Below are 27,319 nucleotides of genomic sequence, written 5' to 3' on the forward strand. Positions count from 1 at the left end.
GCAGAATGGTGGTGGTGGTGGTGGTGTTGGTGGTGGTTCAGCTAGTACGTTGACGACGCTGTTGCTAGTGATAATAGTAGTGGTAGCGATGGTGGTAGTGGTGGTAGTGGTGGTGGTGGTGGTGCTGGTGGTGGTGGTGCTGGTGGTGGTGAGAGAACGTTAGGGGTGGGATTGAAAGGAAGGATAGGGGAAGGAATGAGGGCCAGTGGGCTAGTAGTCCGCGATAAGACATCAGGAGTGGATCGTCGTCGTCGTTGTCGTCGTCGTCGTTTCTTCGGTGTCGATCGTCGCGTTAATTATTATAATTCGATTCGTAAATGTTGAAACATTTTGTTCGTGAAAAATTCATTGAAATTGTTTGTTCGATTGATAGACAGGGTGAGATTAAACTGAGAAAGACGAAAGGGTTTCAATAATATCGATCTAATTGATATTTATTTATTTATTTTCTTTAACATTCTTTATCTTAAGCACAATTCTTCAAGGAGAGACAGGTCGATCAGTGCGCGCGAACGCGCGCACTACCGGCACACATGTATCATCTATATGTCGTCTCGAAGGAACTTGGAAATACTTGCGGAGGATCGTTCGCCGGATACCAACGAGGTGGCGATCGATCCTTGCTTTACTTTCTGATTGCTTCGATCACGGTGAAAGTACGATTTCTTTTACTTCTTTTTTTTTTTTTCTTCAACGTTCCGACGTTCGCCGAGCGATCGTTTCCTTATTTATTTATTTCTTCTTTCTTTCTCTCTTTTTTATTTTTTCTTTTTTTTTTTTCGAAGAGAGAAAAAAAAAGAAAGATTTTCGGGCTAGAGGGTTGAGAGGGATTAGGTCAGGGGGACGATGTTCGTAGATTTTACAAATGAATTTTCAAAATATCAGAAGCAAGCAACGGCTCGGACAAATCTTTCTCGTTTAGTACGCGATGATTGATGATAATTCTTTCGTTACCGAGTTATATCGATCGGTAAATCGAAAGGTTGGAAAGGGCTGCCGACATCGAATTAAAACTTTTCCACCGAAAGATCCATGCTAAATATTTTTTCAACGTATTCGTGACTTCGATACTCGTGTAGTTGAATGATCGATTGGACGCTGATTAATTGGAAATAAGTATTTGATGTATTCTTTTTGTTAGATCTCGTGAAACGAATTATGATATTTCATTATTCTCTTTTAAATAAGCAATTATGAAAAAAAGAAAAAAGAAAAAAATTTCGTATTTACATACGTATATAAGTTTTGTGGTATCTCAACGCTTTCTCGCGTTGTTTCGATTGAAGAGAAAAGAAAGAGAAAAGAAAAGAAGATAAACAAAAAAGAAGAAAGAGAAAAAGAAAAGAAAGGGAGATAGACGAAAGAAAAAAGTTGAGAAAAGTTCGGATCAATCTGCATTGAGAATGTTAATTATTGGCGTGAGATATCGGATCGTCGAAGGAAACAAAGTTTCCTACGGTGAATTTAAAAGTTTTTTATATTTTTCTCGAGGCTTGTGTGCCACGAGAAAACTTACTCTAACTGCGTTCATTTACATATTTCAAGTTGTTTTACCAATTTCCAAGATCTATCTTTCGGTGAAATCGACAAGAGAGTTGAAAATGTTGGTAATTATTGTATAGAATTTTAGAGAAAGAGGAAGAATAAGAAGGAGCAAGTAGAGAAAAAGAAAATAAACAAGAAAATAAACAAAGAATCGTCTCCCTTTAAAAAAATGAAATTAAAAGACTGTCTTGCGGTGTTTTTTTTAAGAATCGAAACTTGTAAGTAGTAATGGGCCATTGCCAAGTCAGACGTTAACTATATACGTAACACGAACTAATCGTCTATTTTCTCGTAATATATGTTTCTACCGTTCTAATTATTCGAAAGTGGCTATACATACTATGTTAGCACAACATGCGAGAGACATTAATAACGCGCGAACATTGAACGTTTTAATTTAACATGCGTTATCGGCTACTACAATTTCGCAGCTTGATAAACCTTACACAGCAGAAAAAGAAAGAGAGAGAGAGAGAGAGAGAGACAGAGGAAATTTATTTCATGTATATAATACTTGATACGAACCACGAACAAGTCCAACGTTTTTGCCTTTTGCTCCAGTTTGTAGCATTGTAAAAACAAATATCGTGTTCGCCTACGCGAACATTCAACTTTTTGGTATCTTCTTCGTTAGTGTCTCTCTCTCTCTCTCTCTCTCTCTCTCTCTCTCTCTCTCTCTCTCTCTTTTTCGTTCGACCAACAATACACGTAATATACCAAATACAGTTACATTGTATTTCTCTTATTTCTAATTGACCACGGTTTTTTCGTAGATCGTTCAACGAGAGACGAATTGATTTATCTTGAAAATTAGACATCGGTTATTTAACAGTTTTTTCTTTTTTCTCTTTTTTTCTTTTTTAACATACTATAATATCGTAAAGAACAAAACGAACTATTTAATTTCAGATGATTAACGTTTGCCTTTTCAATTCATTGAATACGTTCGATGGTATAAAACTGTAAAAATATTTTACAAACGAACTGAAAGAAAAAAAAAAAGAACTTAATTAACATAAATTCGATACTTCTATTCGTTCCTTTCGATTCTTGATATTTTGTTCTTTTTTTTATATTTTTTTCGTGTTTTTCCCTCTGTTTCTTTTTTCTTCCTTTCTCTCTATCTTTCTTTTTTCATTAGCAATACAACTACAACACAAGAACATACCGTCGAGCCTATATATAATATCCCTTGTTTATTCGAAGGGTACTGCATTTCACGTGCGTACGAGCTCAGGTAATTTTCTGATGCGCGATCGATACCCGATACGAGCCTTGATATTTGCATACAAAACAGTATTCCGCAGGTTGTCTAGTCGGTTAAATTTTCCGATTGCAAATTCGTAAATTTGACTGATGTCATTTGACGTTATTGCATTTCCCGTAATTTCGTAATTTCCCGTATTTCTTTCATCCTGTAACGTTGCTGTTACCTTTTATTACAATTTTTTGTTCTTTCTCTTTCTTTTTCTCTTTTTCCTCGAATCGTCCCGCGTAAACGTTTAAAAAATTAATTTCTATCTTTCTTTATCTCGCGCGTGGGCGTGTTTTTTTTTCTCTCCCTTCTCTTCAATTTCCATATCTCAATTTTATTTCTCTTTCTCTTTTTTTTTTCTACTTTTTTTTTCTTTTTCCCTTTTTTTTTCATACCTGTCCTGATCATATGTCATATCAATGTTTTCAGCGATCATTGTGATAAGTCAGTCGTGCGATAAAAGCACGATCGATTTGATTCAACAGGTTACGTCGATGCAGGACAGGAAAAAATATTACGTATAGATCTTTCGTCCTCGTAGTGATCTATGGCAATTCGAACGAAATAACGTGAATTCGGCCGATACAATTTATCCATAATTCCTTTATGTCCGATATCGATACCTCGAGGACGCGTATAAATGTAGAACGAGATTTGTTCCTGGATTAGTGCGTATACCGATTAGAAATTCTACCGACGAAAGCCGTTCTTTTATTTTTTTTTTCTTTTTTCTTTTATTTTCGTTTTGTCTTCTCTTGTTTCGTTTGGTTCCGTGATAACGTAACAACGTGGTCATAAAGTTATTATTGTTTCAAGCTTCGATATTTTCTTAATATCGCAATTAGAATACAAATGTTCTTGCAATAAAGTGCACTTGTTACGAATTTAAGGGTAGCTTGTTCCTTGAATGTTCTATTCAACGAATTATTATAAAATAGCATATATATATATATATATATATATATATATATATTCTAAACTTGGTATTATCACGAGAAAACTCGTTATTTTCATATATAACGTATCAGCCAAGATAAATATTCTAAAATATTGTAAACCAAAATATAATAGAGTATAATGAAGCGCATAAAATACATATATTATTCCTAAAAGTTAAAGTTACAAAAAAATGATTAAGAAAATTAATTAAGGAACGAAATATCGTTCGATCAAACATTTTTATTATCTCACGATTCCTTTTGGGATAATCGAAAATTTTTCATTCCATTTCAAGTTTTAAATTACGTATATCGAATTTTGAAATGGCGGTTAAAATCCGATCGTAGGCTTTTCCCTTCGTCGAAACGTCGATTTCGACACGCTTTTCGGATATTTTCAAAGCACGCAGAAGGTAATATCTCTTAGCGAAAATGTTTCGTTTTATCCGGTTGCAGCGGTCTCGTTACCGCCCGGCATTTTTTCGTAACCGCAGGGAGGGTAAAAAAGCAAAAAAAAAAAAAAAAAAGAGAGAAAAAAATAGAAGAAAAGAGAAAGAAAAAAGTAAATATCGTGTTCCATCGTGAAAAGAACGGGATGAAATAAAATTCAGAAGAAGAAAGGGGTAACAGAAGGGGGAGGGAGGGGGTTAGCGATATTTTTCATAGTCGTGCTACGCGTTGCTGTTGTTAGTGTGTTACTGTGAAGCTAACGGTCGCTCGGAGCGTCGGCACGTTTTTTCGCGTATATAAAATTGAACAAATGAAAAGGAAGGAAAGAAAAGAGATAAAGGGGAGAGAAAAATCGAAATCTGAAAAAAAAAGAAAGAAAAGAAAAAAGGAAGGAAAAAAAGAATCAAAAAAGAAGAAGAAGAAGAAGAAGAAGAAGAATAAAGAAAAAGTAGGGAAACGAGTGAAACATTTGAATTGCAATTTCAGCGGCGTAACGATTGATCGAACGAATTATGAAAGGATTAGGATGCGTTGGAATGGCAAAGACGAGGGCGGAGCTTTTGGAACAATATCATCTTACCGAGTTCGTTAAAAGTTCGTCGTGAAGGGCGTCGTTGCTGTTTTGTTGGTGTCTTCTTAGAAAGGAGCCAAGTTTTGATAGAAGGCGAATATTTCTGAGTGCGTTGATCTCTTAAGAGAAGGAGAAGAAGCAGAAGAAGAAGAAGAAGAAGGAGAAGAAAAAGGAGAGGCAGAGTTAGAAGGAAAGAGAAAGAGAGAGTAAGAGAGATAAAGAGATAGAGATAGATAGAGAGAAAGAGAGAGAGAGAGAGAGAGAGAGAGAGAGAGAGAGAGAGAGAGAGAGAGAGGAAGAAAGAGTGAAAGAGAAAAGAGTGTCGTGTCATTGAAGAATCGTGTTGAAACTGGCGTCCTTGAGCGATGACTCCGGCATCGATGATACCAATGATCGAGCTTGAACGAGTTGAACCTTACGAGGGCTTCTTCCTGGAGTCTGTCGAAGTGGAGAACATGTCGTCGCTGATAGACGTCGAGTTCGATGGTGGTGAGACAGTGCGATCGGTCGTGAGAAGAATATTGAACGAGAGTGATTACGAGCTGAAGATCGTTCTCGAGGACGACGGTACCGGTGTAGGAGGAGTAGTAGCAGCTGCAGGAGGTGGAGGAGGAGGTGGAGCTGCTGGAGGTGGTGCGCGCACCGACGTAGACAACGAGGGACTGAACAATTGGTGGGCGATGCTAGCACTGGTTCTCGTCGTGGGCACGGCCGCGGGAAATATTTTGGTCTGCCTTGCCATCGCCTGGGAGAGGAAACTCCAGAACGTTACAAATTATTTTCTGATGAGTCTCGCCATAACCGATCTCATGGTCGCCATCTTGGTGATGCCTCTGGGCATTCTCACTCTCGTTCGAGGTAAGACTTCGAAGGAGATTGAATCTCCTACCGTTAATAGACGTGAAACACTAATCGACTTTTTAATTTTTTATCGGCAATTATTCCATCACATACGACGATATATAATACTATTCGATAACATCATGCTCTACTAACGACGTTGCATTAATAATGATCATAGATTAGCCCTGTTTTTAACATTATCTATATTAATCGAGGAAATGACGTAGCCCATGGGGAATTTATACGAGTTGCGTCTATTATGGAGAGAGAGAGACAGAGAGAGAGAGAGAGAGAGAGAGAGAGAGAGAGAGAGAGAGAGAGAGAGAGAAACTGTTTAAATATTCGGCAAGATGTAATACCCCTGTCCCATCCGTCGTAGTTAGACATAATTATTCACATTTGATCGGATCGGACATGTCAATTATTTATTGACACGACGCTTCGCTCGGTTTGACGTTCCGGATTATTCCTAATTAATGTCTCATACGAAATATGATCGTTCTCATATATTTTTCTCTTTTTCTCTAGTCTCGAAACAATTCTATGGGGTATGTATGCGTGCATAAGACGAGGAGGATAACTCCTCGTGTCTCGTTTTTCACTTGGTCATTAATCTTTATGGCGCAACCGAAAGCAACGCTTGGTGCATTCAATTCGCGTTAGATTATAAGTAATGGGAAACACGGTATTCTACTGGTAGAACGGTAGCTGTATATCAGCAGTACGTTGTGCGCAAGATTGAAAAGCGTGCCGGATTTATTTGCCAGGTTCCACTGACGGTCTTTCCCTTTTAAACGCTTTTCCCGATTCGCTATACATCTCGAGGATCGTCTGAACGAACTGAACGAAGATAAAGCACGAAGATCGAAGGTTTTTGGACATTTACTACGACCATCCTCTAGTATAGATGTCGGTGAAAAGTAGAAAAAAAAAAGAAAATGAAAAAAGAAAAGAAATACCAGGATGATCGTAGACTATAAGTGATAGCTAATAGAGAGTCCAATTGAAATCCTTGGTCGTGGTCGAGCTATAAACTTTATGGTGAGCCATTGAAATCTTCATCAACTTGATGCATTTTCCAATAATGGACGACGAACTTTTTTTCGCGTGATGCATAGCCGAATTCGTATTTCCTTTGTACCGAGATTGTCTCTTGTCCTCGAATGTTCCAATCAAGATTTACCGAACGAAAAGAGAGAGAGAGAGAGAGAGAAAAAGAGGAAGAGGAAGAGGAAGAAATAAAAAAGGGCTAACTCAACTCGTAAACGGTCAAATAACGTGCAAAATATCGTTGAGATTGGAATCTCGAAGGACTCTTCGGCTTTTACGTAAGCTAACGAGAATTAATGCGGGTTCGCATCCTCGAATCGACGAAGAGCGTCGAATTTACTTCCTTTTGGACTGGAGAGTTCACTTTCGAGAAGCAATAAGAAGCAGTCGAGTAGATTCCTTCGAGTGGTACTCTATCCTATTCGACCTACGATAAAATTTCGTTCGTTTCTTTGTTATTACGTTCAGTCGAATTGAAATTTAACAGTTAGAGAAGAAATCCGATATTTATAATTAATCGAAAATATTCATTCCATTATTATTTCCATAGAAAAACAATCTCTCGAATATTCCTGCGATATCATTGTCTGGATATTCGTTACATATAAGTAATTAAGATAATCGAAAAGAACATGGATCTTTTCTGTGAAATATCGCAAAATCTTCTTTATTAGAAATTCATCGTGTCATTCTTTTTATGCGTAATGAAGACACACACACACACACACACACACACGCGCGCGCGCGAATCGTCTCTAAAAATTTTGAATTTTATATTTATCGATTTTATTCGAGAAACGTTATGTTCTTGTTATCGTGTTTCATTATCTTAAGGTAGGCCATTTAGACGCACACGATTTCACGTTTAGAATGGGGCACTTGCCAGTAGAATTCGAAAGGATTTTCTTGCAATTTGTTTTGAGAGAGGCACGATGTAGTTTATCCTTTACAAAGATTCAGGGAAACTTTTTCTTTCTTAAAGTTCAAGTGATTGATCAGGACCCAGGCATATCAATGTCAAATGATGCGCATTCAGCTTGGCTCGGAGATTTATTTTATTTTTCTCTTTCTATTTCTCTCTCTCTCTCTCTTTTTTTTTCTCTTTTCTTATTCTCCCTCTTCTTATCTCTCTCTCTCTCTTTATCCTTCTCTAAGTACTGAACTTGAAGAGCCATCGTCCGTTCTCGACACCCTCTGAGTGTCGCTCAGGCTTGGACATCGATTAAGTTTAGTGAAAATCAAAAGATTATTAACCGACGAATAAACGGATAAACTTTGGGATTTGGGGAATAAACCCAAATGGAAAATAAAAAGTCTCTCTTCGATTCGTTAGTCTCTATCGATGGAGAAGGATTAACGTTTTGTTAGTTACCGTTTGTGTAATCTCTTCGATACTGGAAGGATCAACTCCGGGTATTCGTTCCGATGAAATGGCCCCTATAGATAACAAAAGCGATCGATAAAAAGCAACGAATATTACTCCTCCTTCCTGAAACGTTTCCGTTCGATGTTAATTTCCATCGATTTGTTATACTATGTCCTCGGTTTTATTAGTTGTCCACTCTCGTTAATGTCTATCGTTCCAATGTCTATCAAATTTTCTCCTATCGATATACTCAATAATCGTTCGGTTCGTTCCGCAATTTTATCTTTAGATATTTGAATGAATAAACATCCTCCTTTGTTCTTTCCTTTTTATTGAGTTTTTTTCTTGTGCCTTTTTTTTTTTCTTTTCTCTCTTGACGATCTTGATTTATATTACGAATAAAAAAATATGACGAATAAAAAAATGGGGGGAGGAAAAAACAATGGTAATTATTATATAAGTATGTGGAAATGAAAGAAAATAAAGAAAACGACGAGTAGTCGTCAGCAAAAGAAATAAAGAAACAGAAAGAGAAAAAAGAAAAAAGAAGGAACGTTTCTGTTGCTTTAGACTTTTCTTTCTCTTTCTTACGTTTGGTATGACTTCAGGGAACAATATTTACCGTTGCTACATTATTCAACGATAACATCGTATCTCACGTGCTTCTTTATGCGCTGCATGCTAAGAAATGCAGACGTATGATTCTTCTCTCTTTCTTTCTCTTTCTCTCTTTCTCTCTCTCTCTCTCTCTTTCTTGTCGAGTCTTAGAAACTTTTTCATTTTTCATTTTCTACGGCCCATTTTTCTTTTCCATGGAATAACATTCGTCAGTCGATTCATGAGACGTGCGTGTCTCATTTTCCTCTTCTCGGTTGTTTCATCGAACAGGAAACACAAATAGTTGGTAAAGCTTGCTCACGCAATGCAGACCTACTTGCTTGGCTAACGTCGTTAGTAAGAATCCTTCGTGCATAACACACTGGTAAGCCTTTAAAGAGGATATATCTTATATAACGTAGCGTAATTTTTATTTAAATTACACGTATTAATTTTCTCTTGAAAATTTTGCAAGAAAGAATAAAAGAAGAAAAAGAAAAGAAAAAAGAAAAAGATCCAAACGCGAATTGCGCGAATATTTAATTTTCGAAATGCGTTGTCGATGTGTGAAGAAAAATTCGTTATAAAAAAATGGTATCGTTCTCGATCTTCTCAGTGATCTCGCATGATTAATGGGGGTTGCGGATGAAGGGTGTATGGAGAGTGCACCGACTGGTGCACTCGAGACTCTCGATACAACAAGTGTCCGTGGCAATGAAGCGTTTTGCTCGGCATAGCACTGTCGAAACAGTACAGCGCTTATACGGGAGCGACGTAAAAGTCAAGAGATTTTATGAGAGGTTCTTCACAATTCTTCTATTTGCACAATCGTGTTGGAAAAGAGAGATGTACAAAATTGTCAGATAACAAAACAGAGTGTATTCGTCTAAACGGTCTAAATAAATATCAGCAATCAGATAATTGTTTTTTTTTCCTTTTCCTTCTTTCTTCCTTTTTTTCTTTTTCTTTTTTTTTTTTTCTTTTTTCTTTGAATATGCAGATCGATCGATAACCGTACCGGTTAATTCGAACAATTTTTTGTGTTGTCAATTTTTCTCTCCTCGTTTAAAAGTAAATGAATAAAATTTATTAATTCATACTTTATCCTTCATATTCGAGAATAAACTAAGGACAACTATGTACGAGATTATTTCTTTACGGTTAAGCAAGAAATGTATTTCATGGCTAAAGCTAGAAATAATTTCGAACGTCTTTCGGTTTTAACGTTTTAACAAATAAACTAGTATTAGCCATGTAAAGTAACATGTATAAGAGGACGAATCACATGTCATCCCGATGGATATTCAGCCTTTGCGGCTGGCATAACGTCACCAGCAACATGTCCGGCAACGAGACGACGCCGACTAGCCTGTTTATCAAATTTGCTTTTCGTTCTGGGTTGCTTTCGTTTTTGCTTAGACGGGAATGCACGAAGGCGCTTTCTCGACATTTTTGAAAAATGCCAGACAGCCGTCTACGTTGCACCAACCTTATCCCGAATTAATGTCCTTTCCTAGGGAAGTCTGAAAAAGAGCCTCCATTTATCGACAAAAGCTATGTTCCTTTTTTTTTTCTTTTCTTTTTCGTTGTTTCTTTTTTCTTGTATATTTTTTTTTTTCAATGATTCACTCGTTAGACGAACATAGAGATTCGCTTATCCTTTATGTTAATCGAAAATCATTATTCTTTTGGTTAAGAACATACATGGGTTTCGTTATTTTTTATTTAATTCGATCGATTTAATCCAGTCGTTCTTGCTTCGTCAATTAAGGAGAAGGATGAAGGAAGAAGAAGGAAGGAAGAAAAAAGAAAAAAAAATATATATATATATATATAAAAAGAAAGAAAGGTTACGATTCGTGACGATCTACGGTTTTGAAGATCCATCCGAGGAAAAAAAATCGCTCGCATTAACGTCAATGCGCCTATCGCATTTGTCGCTTTAACGTTTATTTATTAGCACGGTTCGTTTAAAATTCGGAGAATGTAATTATTATCAGGACTCGATAGCGCGTTCCGGGGAATTTGAGTGCGATAACGAAGAGTGAATATGCTCGTTGTTGCTGCTGTTCGTGATGTTTTAAATATATCGGTAGCTATTCGAAGTCATTCGGGTTGCTAATTAAAAATTAACGCTCGTCGAAACCTGCCATTTTTCTCTCTTTCTCTTTCTCTCTCTTTCGCTCTCTCGCTCTCTTTTTCTTTTTCATTGGCGTCATTGCGGTAACGTGTTTCATTAATTTCACGCTCGAAATCGTTACGAGTTCGTCTCTGACAAATGTCAAAATGTTTTCGACCATATATCGTTCTTTTCATTTTCGCTCGGCAAAGTCCAAATTCACTTCTATTTTCGGTCCTCTTTCGTACGATTGATTTAATGCTTGTAAAATGTTCATAAATTCGGGAAAGAAAGAGAAAAAGGAGGAAGTAAGTTCGACGAACCCTTTGTCATGCACGCTCTTTCTCTTTCTCTATTTTTCTTTCTCCTTCTCTCTGTAATGTTCGATAATAACAGAACGGAGAGCACATTAGTGTTAATGGTTGTCGATTTATCGATTAACGCCTACTTTTTAGGCGTATCAATCAAGCTGCCCTCGAATGATGGCGACTAGATTGCTCGGCTAACATTGTCGCGATGGTAATGCGATTGTTGCAAAATTGTGTGGACTCTCGGAAGCTACTCGCTTTTTTTCTTTTTTCTTCTCTCTTTCTTTCTCTCTCTCTCTCTCCTTCCTTCTTTTATTTTTCTAGTCTCTGACGTCAGGAAAGAGTGTGTGAGAAAGAGAGAGAGAGAGAGAGAGAGAGAGAGAGAGAGAGAGAGAGAGAAAAAGAGCATACGAAGGTAACGCGAGACGAGCGCGAATTATTAGCACGAAAGCTAGAACGAACAAGGTAATGACGTTAAATCGTGTGGGCGAATTAAGATTAGCGTGAACGCGATACCTTTAATGGTTTCTAGGAAAGGGTGCGTGTACAAAATGAGATGATATCGTATTTAAATATGGATGATATGCGAAAACTCCTTGAAAATAATAAATGCACGCTCGTGGATAATACGAGTTCATACATATCACTGTGATGGCGTTCGTTAAAATGAAATATAACAAATGGTTCGAGCTCAATGCAACTAAATATGATAAATAAAGAGAATAAGTCCAATTTGTTGTTATACCTTTTGTTTCATTCATCGTTAGTACATAGCGTGGGTGGTAGGTACTACATTTTTATTCATCGTCCGTTATCAATGCAATTTTTATCAGTCAAGAATAGAGAATGCAATTTCACTGGCAATCGACATTGTTAAGATATCCTTACACTTTGAAAGCAGAAAGCAGAGAGGAGAGATAGATGGAATGAAAAACTGCAGAGGTAAGAAATCGCAAAGGTCTCACTACAAATTGGCCACTTAAGTTAGCCGTGAATTTTCTTTCATGTTATTCATCCAAATGTCTGTGGGATAGCTCACCAATTTTTACAAGTCCGAAGCCAAAGAAAGGATGGCCCATCAATCTCGGTTCTTCAAGATTCTACTATTTGTTTTACTAACTTGTCTCCCTTTATTTTTCTTTCCTTGATTCGATTCGATTCGATTCGATCCATTTTTAAACAAGAGGACATTCTCACGGGAACGATCGACGATTAAAATTCTATCATCGTTCCTTTTCCTTCTTTCTGCTTATCTTTTGGTTTTCGTTTTTTTTTTCTTTTCCTTTTCCTTTTTTTGTTTTTTTTTTATCTTCTTCTCCTCTCTTTCTCTTTTTTATTTCCTCTCGTACACTTTTTTCCTTTCTAAAAGAAACCTAAGGGATATCGGTTTTTTGAATTTTTAAATTTACTCTCAGACCCTCTAAGAAATCAATTAAATCCTCGAATCTTTCGAGCATACGTAGTAAATGTTATATCGATATTAAAGTTTAGAGCAAGATTAACGCTTAATATTCTTAATATTTAACAATATCGAAGCAACGTTGATCAAAATTTAACGTTTAGTACGGCCGAACAATGAAGAAAATTACTTGTAAGAGTATTCGTTTGAACGCATATAATACAAACCGCATACCTACTAAAAGTTATTTACTCGTTACGGTTGACTATAAAAGTGGTCTAATGGACGTATCGCTATAAATGCAACGGTAACGTTATACGAATGGGTATAGTGGAAATTTCTCTTATATCTTCGCTACGTGTTACCACTATTTACTTAGTTACCTTATCGAGTTTTCTAAGATCTTTTGGTGTATGAATTTATGATATGATTTATGGCACTGTGGCTATGATTTCAGTATATTTTACAAATAAAGGATACATGTAATTAAACACGTAAGGTATATGTATACCAGTAGTGAGAAGGAAAGAGGAAGGGATGAAAGGAAAGGTGAAAGAGAGGGATGGAGAGAGGGAGGTAAGTTTAGAATATTTTTAACGAGGTCGCAAATTTAAATTCGCGAGCAAAGTCTTTCCTAGCGTGTGGTCAGTTTGTTTGGTACACTGGCAATGGTTATGGTAGATTACACCATTTTGTTAAAGAAAACTCGTCGGTGGTTCGTCGGGCCTTTTTCGCGTGATAAGCTGTTTTACGAGGCATGAAAGGAGATCGACATCCTTTTGTCGCCTTAAGAAACGTTCCCCATGAATAATGGATCAGTCTTTGAGAAACGATTTCATTGTAAATCGAGCACAATCGTTTCGGCTAGTCTTCAACCATCGCATAAACGTAAAAGTGATCGGACTTGTTCGTAAGAGACATCGGAATCGACTCGGAAAAATAGTAAGGGGTGCTAGTAGCTCGACGAACAAAGATGCTCCCTTATTCTTAAACGAAATCCCACCCCTTTCCATCTCGTTTTTCCCTTTCGAGGACACTCGTTTCTGTTCTCTTAGAGGCGACATATGTATGATACGTGACGCGCCCCACGTGTCTCCTTCGGTACGTGGCCGATGTCGAAAGGATCAGCATGGAAAAACTATTGTCGTCGATTTACTTCATAATCTTTCTTTTTGGACTCGTAACTTTTTTTTTTATTTATTCGTCTCCCTCTCTCTCTCTCTCTCTCTCTCTCTCTCTCTCTTTTCTCCCTCTCTTTTTATTTTTCTTTCTTTTCGTCGTTTTCAAATTTTGCTCCCTCGTTCACGAAGTAATTTGTTTTCCTTTTTTTTCTAAAGAAAAAGAAGGAAATCAATTTTTTTTCTCTTTCTTTTTTCATTTTTTTTCTTATAAATCTTGTCATCATCCCGTGACTCGGTGCCGAAGAGAAGGGGGAGAGAGGAAGTGGAGGAGGACGAGGCAAAGAGAGAGTGAGAGAGACTGTAATTGTCAAGAGCAGAACAGTCACCGATCGAACGGTACCTTCTTTCACAAGAAATTCTCGTTATCTAAGCGAGAAAAGGATAGAGAATGTTCTATTCGAAGTAGGTTCGACCCTTATCATGCGTTCCAGAGACAGGCCGACGTTTCTCCATAGTTCTGCGAGGAGGAAGAAAAAAAGGAAGAAAAAGAAAGGAAAGGGAAAGAAAAAAAGGGAAATAAAATTTAAAAAAAAGGAAAAATAAATTCAAAAAAAAAGAAAAAGGGAAAGGAGAAAAAAGAAAATGAAAAGAGAGGAGGAAGAAGAGAAGAAGAAGAAGAAGAAGAAAAAGAAAAAGAAGAAGTGCCGTGCTTTTTCTTCTATTTCGTTTTTTTTTTTTTTGGTTGAAAGTTAGATTGCAAAATTCTCGTGCACTTACACCGTAATACGAGAGTTCGAGAAAATGGGAAGAGTTTCGTAGAACGTAAATTAGTCTACCTTCTTCGAATTTGTTCTATAATTTTCATCCTCTTTCATTTCCTTTAATATATTTCTCACCTTAATCCCATATGAAAAAATTTTCCTTTCAAGGGAAAATCGGATTGTCAGATATGTTTTAACGAATGCATTTACATATGTATGGTACACACACATACACACACAGACTTCCTTTGATAGATCACGATACATAGAATCGTATTTATATATATATTATATATATAGATTTATATAAATCGTATCGTGATCTATCAAAGGAAGTTTGCTAATCTGATATGGTTATCCCTTTAAGATCATATATGGGTACGTCGAAGAGCGGAATCAGAATTAAATTGCTATGATAGACTTGGCCCCTGTCGTCTTTACCGTCTGTGTGTGTATACCCTAGTCAAACTCTAGTTTCAATCCCGAGTTCGAAGTATTCCTACATGCGTACGAACGGTTAATTGTAAATCTGAGGCTAGCAACTGGGCTAACAAACATCGCACACGATCTAAAGCGAATAGCTAGTACACGAAAGCTCATCAATGTCTTACCTGTCAACGATTTAATGAACCTGACCTTTCTCTATTGCCAAGTAATAGCATCTCGCATAATCCTATTTTATTAAAATCGATACCTCGAAGTCTATACTTTGGATATTAGAAATATTCGTTTTTGTTTGTTTGTTTGTTTTTTTTTTTCATAATACAACAAAATCTTGCATAATAATAATAATGATTCAATTCGTATCGTCGAATCATGATTTCTTAGTTACATGACAGACAAGTATTGCGAATGTCTCTAATCTTCATCTAGCTTAGAGCTCCGTGGTAGTAATCGTGCCAACTATTCCCATCGACAATGATTACCATCGACCTTCGCAGTACTAGTCGATTCCACTAGCTTAGCACTAGTAGTAACATCGAATTTGTAATTTCCTTCGGTGAGACCGATGTTCGACCGAAGAACGATTATTCGATTATGATCGTTACATCGGCTTTATCCTTATAACTATGCCCATTACAGACATTTTAAAAGTTTTCGAGGATCTTCCAGTTGAGTGAACTTCGATCGAAAAGCGATTGACGTAGATAGTCTCTGGAAAAAGCTTCAGGAGGCTACTCAAAAAGCTTTTTACATTTCCTGGATGTCACATAGCGCAACGGAGCAAAGTTTCCTCGTTATATGAACATTTCCGTGAGAAAAAAAGAGAGAATTAAAAAAAGAAAAAATTGAAAAAAAAAAATAAATAAAAAGAATATATAAATAAAAGGAGAAAAGAGAAAGAAGAAGAAGAAGAAGACAAAGGAGAAGGAGGAGAGGGAGGAAAGAAGTATGAGAAATAACGAAGAGATAATGACAATAATAAAAAAAAACACGGGATTTGTCTCCGCATGTCTTCCGCTGGAAAGTTAATCAATGTGACAATAGAATATCGTTAGTCGATCGCGGAGCGATAATCGGCCGTTTAATTAGGGGGTTGGTTCTTGCGGATAGCCTATTGGGTGCAATACCGCATTCCGTAGTAAACCAGATATCGGTAACTCGCTATTAGATGTTCTATACGTTGTATCGATTACGTACGATAATCAACGACGATTTCGAAGATGGAATTTCGCAAGAATTCACCATTACATTCTCCTATTCCTTCTTACTCTTATTTTTCTGCTTCTTCTTCTTCTTTTTTTCCCTTTCTCTGCTTCTTCTTCTTCTTCTTCTTTTTCTTTTCCATCTTTGCTCTTCCTTTTTTGATATACACGAGTTTAGATACTTAGTTTTAATAGGGATCGATCGAGCAGAGAGACTATGGATTCTTAAAGGATTGAATTTGATTATAGGGATATTGTATTCTCTGTGTTACAGTCTAGATAGCTACATAGAATATCGAACATACCGAATGGCTATGAATATTCATATACGGAACACTTTCGTTATTTTAATAAAATCGTAAAATATTTTTCCCACTCCTATTCCCACTCGAGTCACTTTTTCGAAAAATAAATTCGAACGGAACAATATGAGAAATATATTATACACACACACACACACACACACATACACACATACACATTTACGCTTTAAGATATCAAGTGTCATTAATTGAATATAATTTCCGATAACGCATTGAAATTTGAAACTTATCGTCGTTAACAAGAGAGGAAAATAACTTTCGGATGACTTTTTTTCTCTTCTCTTCTTATCATTCTTTTTTTTTTCTTTTCTTTTTTTTTTCCATACAGATATACTGGAAAAACTGATTTTCATAACGGAGATAATTTACGGACACGCGATCGTACGTGTAGCTCGGAGAGGAAATTTGACAGATTACAGTTTATTCCCTAAAATAGTAGTACCTATAACGTAGCCGATAGCTAAATCATATTCACGCGTTACATTATTCATGCTCTTTCCCACGTATTCAACAGAAATGATGTGAATATATATACGAATATAAAACACGTGAAATGGATTATAACTTTACAAAATTTTAATTGTATTATATTAAAATTGTACACGCGTATGATACACACATATATACACACACACACACACACCGTGCGTAAAAGCACACGGACGCAGAGGCACACAAAAAATAAATTGAAAATAGCTTTACAATCAAAATCGATCTATTTTGACGATTTACATATTTCAGAAGAAGATTTCTCACATCTCGAATAAATTTCTTTCTTCGATGTCACAGTGAATTCTCCGTTTCAATATAATCGACTGGAAAGAAGGAAAACTTGGCGCGACGTTCAACACTCGTTGCTCATTCATGCATAATTTTTCCGAGAAACTCAACATTCGCTCTAGAGCAGGGTTTCTCAATCTTTTTTCTTTTTTTTCTCCTTTTTCTTTTTTTTCTGCCGTTCCGCGGCACACAATGCATTAGCTCGTAACATGATTCAAATGCGTTTTATGATATAACATTTCTTTTTTTCAATTTTTTTTAAATCTCTTAAACACGAAGTAACTGTATGTGTTATTTCAAATCTTTTTTTCTGTCAACTCGTAATAACAAACATTCTAAAAGAATTATATGAATATTTTTCAGAAAACAATCGTTTTCTGCTAAAATGCTACTAACGTAAAGATTTTAAAGCAGCTATCGTTTATAGTCAAACATTAAAAATTTAACGGTTTCCAACTTATGGGGCCGTGGCCCATAAGTTGAGAAACGCTGCTCTAGAGAGAGTTTTCTCTATAAGATAGGATTTCTTGGTAGTGCTATCTCTCTCTCGCTCTCTCTAAACCTTCTAATATTCTCGTTCTCATTTTAATATCGTCCCGTTACTCGCAAGTACTTCGACCGCCGCGTCTTCGAGCATCTTCAAAAAAAAAAAAAAAATAATAAAAAAGAAAAAGAAAAAGAAAAAAAAAAGAAAGAAAGAAAGAAAGAAAAAAGAAAAAAAAAGTTATAAGATTTTACGAGCTTGTATGAGTCTTCCTCTGAATCGGATATGGGCTATGAAGAGTTAATGTACTTTAAATGCAATCCTGCTGACGTATATAAAATATATTGGGATACATAGTACGAAGGGTGTGCTCTGCGTCTGCTCCTTTCGCTACGGTGCAAAGCCCTTCCTCCTTCTTTCTTTGTGATCTTTCTCTCTTTAATATTTTCCTTTCCTTTTTTTCTTTTTTTTCTTTTTCCTTTTTGCTTCTCATATTCTTATAAACCGATAGAAAGGAGATAGCATTTATGCGAATATTACATTGAATTATTATATTCTATCATATCGAACGTGTTCAAAGATATTAGAAGATTCGATAGATAGAAAGAATATGTAATCGCGTTAATCTAAATTGTCCGTGATCGAGTTGATGAAAAAGAAAAAAAAAAGAAAAACAGAAGGAAAAAGTAAAAAAAGAAAAAAAAAAAGAAAAAGAAAAAAATAAGAAAAGAAAGAGAAAGAAAGAAAGAAAGAAATTGATGAAAAATTTGTTATTAATGAGTTTAAGTTAACTTTATGAACGACGATAATACATGCGTCATATGTCAGATATCGCATTATCTCGCGGAAGAAAAGGATGAACACTCGTTAAAGAAGCGTCGATAGATGCGATAACAGCGTATCGATAATGCACGTTGAAATAACGTACGTCGAGCTGTCGTGAACGCGTACGAGACGAACGATGATAAGGACAGATCCATATGACAACAGAATACATCGACATGACAGTACGTTGTCCTGTATCCGACGTTTCATCCTGACGACCCTTCCCTACCTTTTGAACCAATATAGCCTATACTAATGACAGCGTGCGTGAGCGTATTCGTGCGTGTGCGTATTCGTTCGTGTTAGTACACGTGTGCATCAGAGAGGGAGAGAGAGAGAAAGAGAGAGAGAGAATACAACAATTGTTGAATAGACATATCTGGTATTAATACTAATTACTTGTAACTTAAGTCAGTGATAAAGAAAGTCATAAGTAAGTTTATGGACTGCTTAACGAATGTTTTGCATGCATCAGATAATTACAAAAGTTTTTTAATGATCACTATTCTAAACGATTAATTACTCTGGATTATGATAAGGATCGTTTTACTTGGCCGCATGAATATGTATTTAAAATTTAGAATATTATATCGCTGTTTCGTGAATATCTAAATCCAATATAAATGTTATTTGAATATATTTCAAGAATAGTTTCGAAGAATCGTTATTTTTGAATATGCATATATTTATTTGTTAATGATAACATTTGGTTTTCTATCCTATCAAAGGTTAAGCTAATAGTGTAACGGAGAATAATACGTAGTAGGAGAGCCTGTTAGGTTCAGCACCGTCGCGTGAGAATTTAGCTGATCTAGCTTCTCCGTTATCGGCTGATTAATGCATTGTGTTACTACTGCACGAGTATGACGTATACCGTAACTAACTACTTCGGTAGGAGCCATTTTCTCAGGACAAACGATCGTTCATTTCAACTCTGCATTAGAGTGACCGGTCGCGTCGGTTTGAGGTTTCCATCTGTGGTGTAACGAGTATGTAATACATTATAGTTGTATGAATGACGACGATGAGAGAGAAAGAGAAAAAGAGAGAGAGAGAGAGAGAGAGAGAGAGAGAGAGAGAGAGAGAGAGAGAGAGAGAGAGAGAGAATTCTCGTTAGCGATGCATAATAAATTACAGAATGATAAGAATAATCCTTTGTTTACGAATAATTACAAATCATAAATTCTCTTAAGTTTTTTTAAAAAAGGAAATCGTAGGAATGGAACGAAGTTGATTCAATTCCATCTTTCAATTTTCTATAACTCCAAATGTGATTATTTTTCTCTTAGAGTTGTCCATTATCCGGTCGACTTGGGTCTTATATTTCTTCGGGGGAAAAAAAAAGAAAAGAAAAAGAGAAAAAAGAAGAACTTTTACCTTCGCTCTATGCTATCCATCTATAGAGTTAAAAGAGGTAATAAAAGCGAAAAGTTTTACAAGGTGAAGCAGTTCGACAGTTGAACGAAGGAAGGAAACGGAAGTTTTCGCATAATTCATTTAATTTTTCTTCAAAGTTTTTTTGTGTCTCAGTTAAACTTTACCACAAATATTTTCTCTATGAGGATCTATACATAGAGAAGTCTATAGGAAAGGTGGTATTATTCGATAAATCAGATATCGGTTTCTTCTCTTATTAACGATAGGTGTTTCCACGTTTAGTATCCAATTTCGTCCATTCACGAAACAGAAGCTGTTAAATCCAATAGTCGATGGAGAAAATTCAATCAAGAGTCTCGTTATCGAAGCGGTAAAATACGTTACGTTTCTGTCTGTGCCATTGGTAAACGCATTGTTTAAATAGTATTCCTGGCATATTTCCATTCTGGTCTCAGTCAAAAAAAAAAAAAAGAAATGTATTTACGTTGTTGCAATTGCGTTTATTAGTTTTTCATAAACATTTAGAAAATATTTCTATCACGTCATTCTGTATTCGATATTAAATTGTTCCACCGCGTTTGAATTGAATTTTGTAGACAGTTTTATTTTTTTTATTTATTTATTTTCTCTTTCTCCTTTTTTTTCTCCGTAAACGAAATATTATGCCTATGCGTGTGCGTGCGTGCGTGCGTGTGTGTGTGTGTGTATATATATATATATTTGTTCGAAAAATATGTATAATTATTATTGATGCATCTGCGTTATATTCATGTTATATCGCAGGACAAATATAGTCCGCCGTTAATAGGGGTAAACCAGCTTATTGTTCCTGAAACACCAACGAGGCTATTTGGAGTTTCCGTTTACCGGACTGCAGGCTATTGTGTATTCCATTATTTTCTAATGAAAGAACCGAAAGAAGCTGCAAATTTAATGTCCATTTTCAATTCAGTAATGTATTTTAATTGTGAGTTAAACGTTTGTCAGTTAAATTCATTGATAAATACCCAGTAATAGTTTGATTACATTATATATTCTATATTTTATAACGAATATATTTCCTTTCAGTTACTTTACGATTAGTGCTATATACATACATATATACACATATATATATATATAATATTTACGTGCGAATAAATTTTATTTATTTATTCTTAAATTCATATTACGCCATTCGCTTTGAGAAACGCTATGATTCAATATTGTCATTGCATTCCGAAATAAAAGACCTCTTGTCAAAGTAAAGAGCCTTCCGATCTTTCAAGAAGTCGATATCCTGAGCAAGCTGTCACCACGCAGGAAAATACTTTTTCGTTTTATCCTTTTCTCCCGAGTATTGTTCGCACTCTTTTTATTTGAATAGATCTTTTAAGTTGACAGTAAAGAATAGAAAAATATATTACTACGTTACTCTTCGAAAGAAGAAACACGAGACCGAAAGCAAAAAATAAATAAATAAGTAATTAAATAAATAAATAAATAAATAAATAAATAAATAAATAATCTGTCCGTCTGTTATCTCTCTTTGATAAATTTAATACAAGATGGAAAAAGGAAAAAAAAGAAAATAATAAAAATAAAAAAGGGGAACGGCAATATCGGCTTGCGTTTAACTAACTAGAATTAATGGATATATTTCAACGATATCGTATATTACCAAAGATAAATACAAATAGAGTTATTAACTGCTCAACTTAATACCTTGCCTTTAAGCTGGCTTTAATATGTCCTATTGAGAGCGATTACAATTCTACTGTAACCTAATAAAACAAGAATGACAAAAACAATGACAGGAAAAGGAAAAGGAGAACGTAAAAAAAAAAAAAAAGAAAAAGAAACAGAAAAACGAAAAAAGTAACGAAAAAAGAAACAAAAAAAAGAAAATTCTAGGTGATATCAAAATCCTACGAGGTGATTAATTGTCATGGTAATACTTCGTAGAGAAAAGAAACAAATGTTTCTCCAGTTTACCGTTACTTTTTTCATCGGCTACGTTGCGACTTTTTTTAATCGAGCTTTATAATGTCCCGAGTAAAAAAGTTTACAGCAAAATTTTACTTCATTTACAAGGGAATCCGTGGAATGACATTTTTTTTAGATCAAAGGATAGATAAGCAGACAGTGATATAAGGATAAAAATAGTAAACCGGGACGATTTAGTAAGTAAGTACAAAAGTCCGATAAAATGCATAGATATAAATCATTGTAATATTTAATAATAGGATGAAATTAAAACAAGGACAGTTTGATAATTATTCATTAATGCATCGATCGTCATCTTTCGAATAATTTGATCGGCTATCAATTCGTCGAAAAGAAAGATAAATTTTTTTATACGGTAACTCGTACACACCCGCTGGTAAGAAGTTGCATACTAAATTTTCTTTCCTTGATAAGAGAGAGAGAGAGAGAGAAAGAGAGAGAGAGAGAGAGAGAGAGAGAAAGAGAGGGAGAGAGAGAGAGAGATGGTAGCTTCGTCCAATAGAACCGAAAAGTTTTCGCCTTTGGTAAAGTGGTCTCTTGGGAAGTATAGTTTTACTAGCACACTATTATCCTACTTAACGGACGGTCGACTAGGCAAATGGTGAACGTGTTTCCTCGGAATTTTGGTGAAAAAGGGAGACAGAGAGAAACGCTAGAACAACTTGAAAATAGCTACCTTACTTCGTACGTGTTCACTGTAATATTTCGTTGCATGAGAGAATATAATTCTGTTTTGAAGAATCCTTCAAATTTTCTACTTTCTCTTGTATTTTCATAATCGTGGTTCATAATTTCAAAAGGAATGAACAAAAAAGAAAAAAAGAAAAGAGCTTAGAAAGAACATTTTCTTCTATTTTTCAACCCACGATAAGATCTCTCTCTTCGAGAAAATAATATATATATATATATATATATATATATATATATATATATATATTTAGAAAACATAGACCAAATTTTCAAGTAGATCCTTTAAAGGGAAATAAATTTTCTTTTCTACTTCTTCTTTTTCTTTGCTCCGTCTATATAATTTTTTTTTCTTTCGTTTGTTTATCTTTTTCTTTTGTTATTTTTTTTTTGTTATACAATAAAATGTTATTTCGGATAGGAGCCTTTCGCGATAGGATTCTATGTTATTTGGTTACCAGTCGGACATGAGAGCTATTATTTGTTGAGACTTCCTACGTGAGAGAAAACATACAAGTGGCAGAGAAACCACTCCGAGTAAAATTCTATTGCGACTTTTACATTATGCATTGTTTCGTTGGATATTGGAGGTGAGTTGAAGTTCGCGAAACATTTCAAGTCGAATACTTGTATAGTAAAGGAACGTTTGGAATTATGTCGATCATATATAAAACCTATATATATACATACATACATACATATATATACATACATATATATATATATATTTCAAAACTTTTGAACGTAATAAAGATCTTTCTTTCTTCGAGTGCATTTTAAAAAATTTTCTTTTTAATACAAACGTCGAAAAGAAGACGAAAAAGAAGAAAAAATCGTAAACGATTATAACGAGCAACTCATTATACAACCTACCCGATGCGACTATTTTCTACTTTTTTCCATAAAGGGTTAATGTTCGATAAGAATAAAAAAAAAAAAAAAAAAGAAAATAGAAAAGAGAAAAACGAAGAACGAAAGAAATACCATCTATCCTCTATTTTTACAGCTTTGGCTATAGGAAGTTCACTCTTTCGAAGGAAAGAAAGAAAGAATGAATGAAAGGAAGAAAGAAAGAAAGAAAGAAAGAAAGAAAGAAAGAAAGAAAGAAGCGCTACTCAAACCTGAGAGAATTTTCTACGGCGATATTTGCGACGTAGAAAATATAATAAAATAAAATCTTCGTTCGTTCTCGCGAGCGCAAGAGAGAATCAGAGAAAGAACTTTTCTTCCATTTACGCTTTCGGCGCGTATAAGAAAGTCGATGCTTAAAGATAGAGAGTAAGAAGCTGTTTGAAGAAATTTCGTTCTTTTGCAAAACGAAAGCAAGCGTTTTCTTCGGGATCTATTTTCGGAGAGAAGATAAACGTGTGAGAGTTTTAGCTCTCGTCAAAATTCTTTGCCGTCGGCGAGATGAATCTCGTACGACATCGTCGAAACCTTTAAATCGATCATCCCTCTTTATGAAACGTCACCGTACCACTCAGTTTTTCGTCGTGCTTTCTCCTTTTTTCTCCTTCTTCCTCTTTATTCTTTTCTTTTCCTTTCTCCTCTTTTTTTCCTTTTTTCCTTTTCTAGATCCAAAGGAAAAATTTTCCTCTTGAGAATGAAACTGGATAGAGTGAGTAAGGAAATTCTCTTACGATCATCTTTTATATAGTTCAATATCTTTTTTTCTCTTTTTATTTACAGATATAACACATTTTTTTCTTTATATTGCTACGATGTAACGTATATATTTTTCCTTTTTTTTTTTTTTGCAAAATTATTAAATATTATTACTTGATAAGTTAATCGTTTTTGAAAAGAGAGAAAATTGAAGATTTCGTTTATCCACGAAATGAAGGAAACGATTGAAAGAAAAAGTAAAGATAATAACGGTCGAGTTTCCTTTGGATTGGGTAGATTATCTTTCACGTAGTTCAATATTTTTATATTGCCTAACAGATATATATATATATTTTTTTTATATAGATATGATATAAAATATCTTTTTATAAAATTATTAAATACTTGATAGGTTAATCGATCCTGAAAAGAAAAAAATCAATATTTTATTTATTCGGATACGATTAGCACAAAAAGTGAAGATAATAGCGATCAAGTTTTTTTTTTTGGCGCGGGAAAAATCTCTTGAATCATCTTTCACATAGTTCAATATTTTTCTATTGCTTATCAGATATATATATATATATATTTTATATAGATATGATATGAAAATATTTTTTTTGCATACTTATTAAATACTTGATACATTTATCGAACCTAAGAAAAAAAAAGGGAAAAAAAAGAAGAAAAGAAAATTCCAAATTTCGTTTATTCGGAAACGATTGAAATAAAAAGTGAAGATAATAGTGATAGAGTTACGTTTGAATTGGCAAGATTCGTTTAGCATTAGAATGAGATTCATCTAATTGATGTTTAATTGGAGTACTAAGTGCCTATGTTAGCGTAATAGAAATAGCGTTTCTCGAGAAAGGAAGGAGTGCATTTGTGCGCGCGCTCGCATGTGCGTGTGTATGTGTATACATATGTGTGTGTGTGTGTGTGTGTATGCATGTGCGTGTGTACGTATGGCAGCTGTTTATCTCAGAAGATCGGTTCCATTGTCTTCGGTGCGATCTATAAATTCCATGGTTGACTAATGGACGTTATTTACTAGAACGATGTACTAAAGCGTGATACGTCAAACAAATTTGCCATTCTAGGAATAATCTTCGAAATTTATTGATACTTTCCGTATTGTAATCAAATCATAGAAATTTTTTGACGCAAATATCATTTCTTAATGTCGACCATTTTTATGATCAATAAAGTAGTCGATATATGATATTTAAACTAAACGTATATAAGTCTATATAGAGATTATATAATTGAAATTTATAAAACTTATTTCGATCAAATTGTTACATAATCGTTAATTACATAATCAGAAACTGGAGAATTGCTTGTCTTTCTAATGTTAGTTTGGATAAAATTTAGAAAAAAAATTGTTTATTACAAATTATTTGTAAAAATATTGTTTATAACGAATCGATATGCGTACGTGTGAGGAGATGAAGAAATATCCGTTTTATTTTTGATAGCGTTAATTAAAACTGAAAAAATCCGTTATAAAAATTGCATACGCAACAAATCGTTAAATAATTGTTATTGATTTGATTTGTTAAAAGGACAGATCAATATTTATAATTTGAAATGGTTTTTGTTTGTGATTTTTACGGTTCCGAAGATATTTCAATGTAAATAACAGATGCTTACGTTGACCTATTGACCTATATAGTTTCTTAAAATAAGAATGAACGAGTAGTGACACAGTGACCTATATATACTACATATTACTGTGTGGAAATACACGTGCTCGATTAGACGACGGACGGTGTAGTAAACAATTTTTTTTACTATACTTACTACGTTTACTACGAGGCACAGGTGTGTGCGAATTATGAATGGCAATATTTTGTAGAGTAGATCTAAAGAACGGAAAGTCGTAGACACACCCAACCAAAAGCATTTTCAAGAGAAAAATATCCTCTTTTTATCTACGTACTTCGATATTATCGTCATAATAGAATCGATATCGTCGATGTCGTCGAAGATATATAATCTCGTAAATATACACACACCTCCAATAAATTTTTTAAATCGATCACTTAAAGACATATCGTTATAAAATATTTTCTAATAAAGATATAACTTCGATAATACAATATCTTTTATAATATCCCATTAAATCATTTCTAAAGGTAATATAATGTGTATATACGGATTAATCGATAATCGTATTGTTTCGAATACGATTTGACGTTTAATTGTTTAGTTGAGATTATTCTGAAGTAACGGTGTATGGAAAGTTCGGAAGGAGTAAAACACGTTAATATCTGGGTATCGATATTAACACACCGTTCGCATATAATTGCGTCAAAACAATAACTTTTCTCTGTATAGGAATATTCTGTTAATGTTATCGTTAAACAGTAACTTGGTCCTTATCGAGAGGAACAACGTCCCGAAGCTTTCGGGAATTCGCAGCAAGTTCTACGAAGTGTTGTGACGGTATATTGGAAGGAGAGACATAGCTACAGAGAGAGAGAGAGAGAGAGAGAGAGAGAGAGAGAGAGAATGTTTGTGTGCATGTATATATGTATGTATGTGTGTGATGAGAGAAGGAGAGAGAGAGAGAGAGAGAGAGAGAGAGAGAGAGAGAGAACGAAGGATGGAGACATATGCTCAGAGCGTTACCTTCTAGTTCTCAAGCCCGTCATTTGGCAACTTGTCGTCACAGCCAATGAGAAAAGACCTCTTCTCTCAACAAAACATTAGTTTTCGTAAAGATGAATATAGTGGAACGATTGAACGCTTTTTTATTCTTCTTCTTGCAACGTTTCCTTCGACGATATTTAAGATGACGATGCAAATAAAATTTTTGTCGGTACAAATAGTTAATAACGTTACCATCCCTTTCCGAGATATTTCGAAGTTCCATTCTCCATTCTAGTCCATCTTTTTCTCGATTCCCATTCGTGGCATCATAAAGTATCCATACTGTACATCTACATATGTACATATGCATCTATATATATATATATATATATATATATATATATATATATATATGTTTCTCTTCTTGCATCTCATTGCAAGGAACGTACGTTGCAGCTGACGCGCTTTATCTTCTCGAACGCAGCGTTTTGACATTTTCTAGTCGACGTCCATCGGGTTTTCCATTTTTAAAAGAACATCCGTTCAATTCCTCTTCTTTCTTCTCTTTTTCTTTCTTTCTTTCACTCAATTTCCTCCCGCAAAATGTAGTCTCAATAAAGACGAGCTCAAACATTTCGCAAAGTATCGTTGTATCAAGTCGATTCAGTCAAAATGTTGCAGGCATGTT

At 34.9% G+C, this 27,319-nt stretch overlaps 1 protein-coding gene across 3 annotated transcripts in view; it reads left to right on the forward strand.

The window, feature by feature from the left end:
* Positions 1–224: 224 nt before the first annotated feature.
* The window catches only part of LOC122627492 (alpha-2A adrenergic receptor), a 67,087-nt gene continuing 39,992 nt past the window's right edge, over positions 225–27,319 (forward strand). For 2 of the 3 annotated variants that reach the window (XM_043808615.1, XM_043808614.1), the window contains exon 1: positions 5,009–5,617. In XM_043808615.1, coding sequence (XP_043664550.1) covers positions 5,125–5,617 — 493 coding nt within the window. In that variant the 5' untranslated portion in view covers positions 5,009–5,124. Of the gene's footprint in view, positions 657–5,008; positions 5,618–27,319 lie in introns of those variants that run through there. The other variant, XM_043808616.1, reaches the window with a different exon arrangement.

The sequence above is a fragment of the Vespula pensylvanica genome, chromosome 3, assembly GCF_014466175.1.
Source record: "Vespula pensylvanica isolate Volc-1 chromosome 3, ASM1446617v1, whole genome shotgun sequence".
Lineage (NCBI taxonomy): Eukaryota > Metazoa > Arthropoda > Insecta > Hymenoptera > Vespidae > Vespula > Vespula pensylvanica.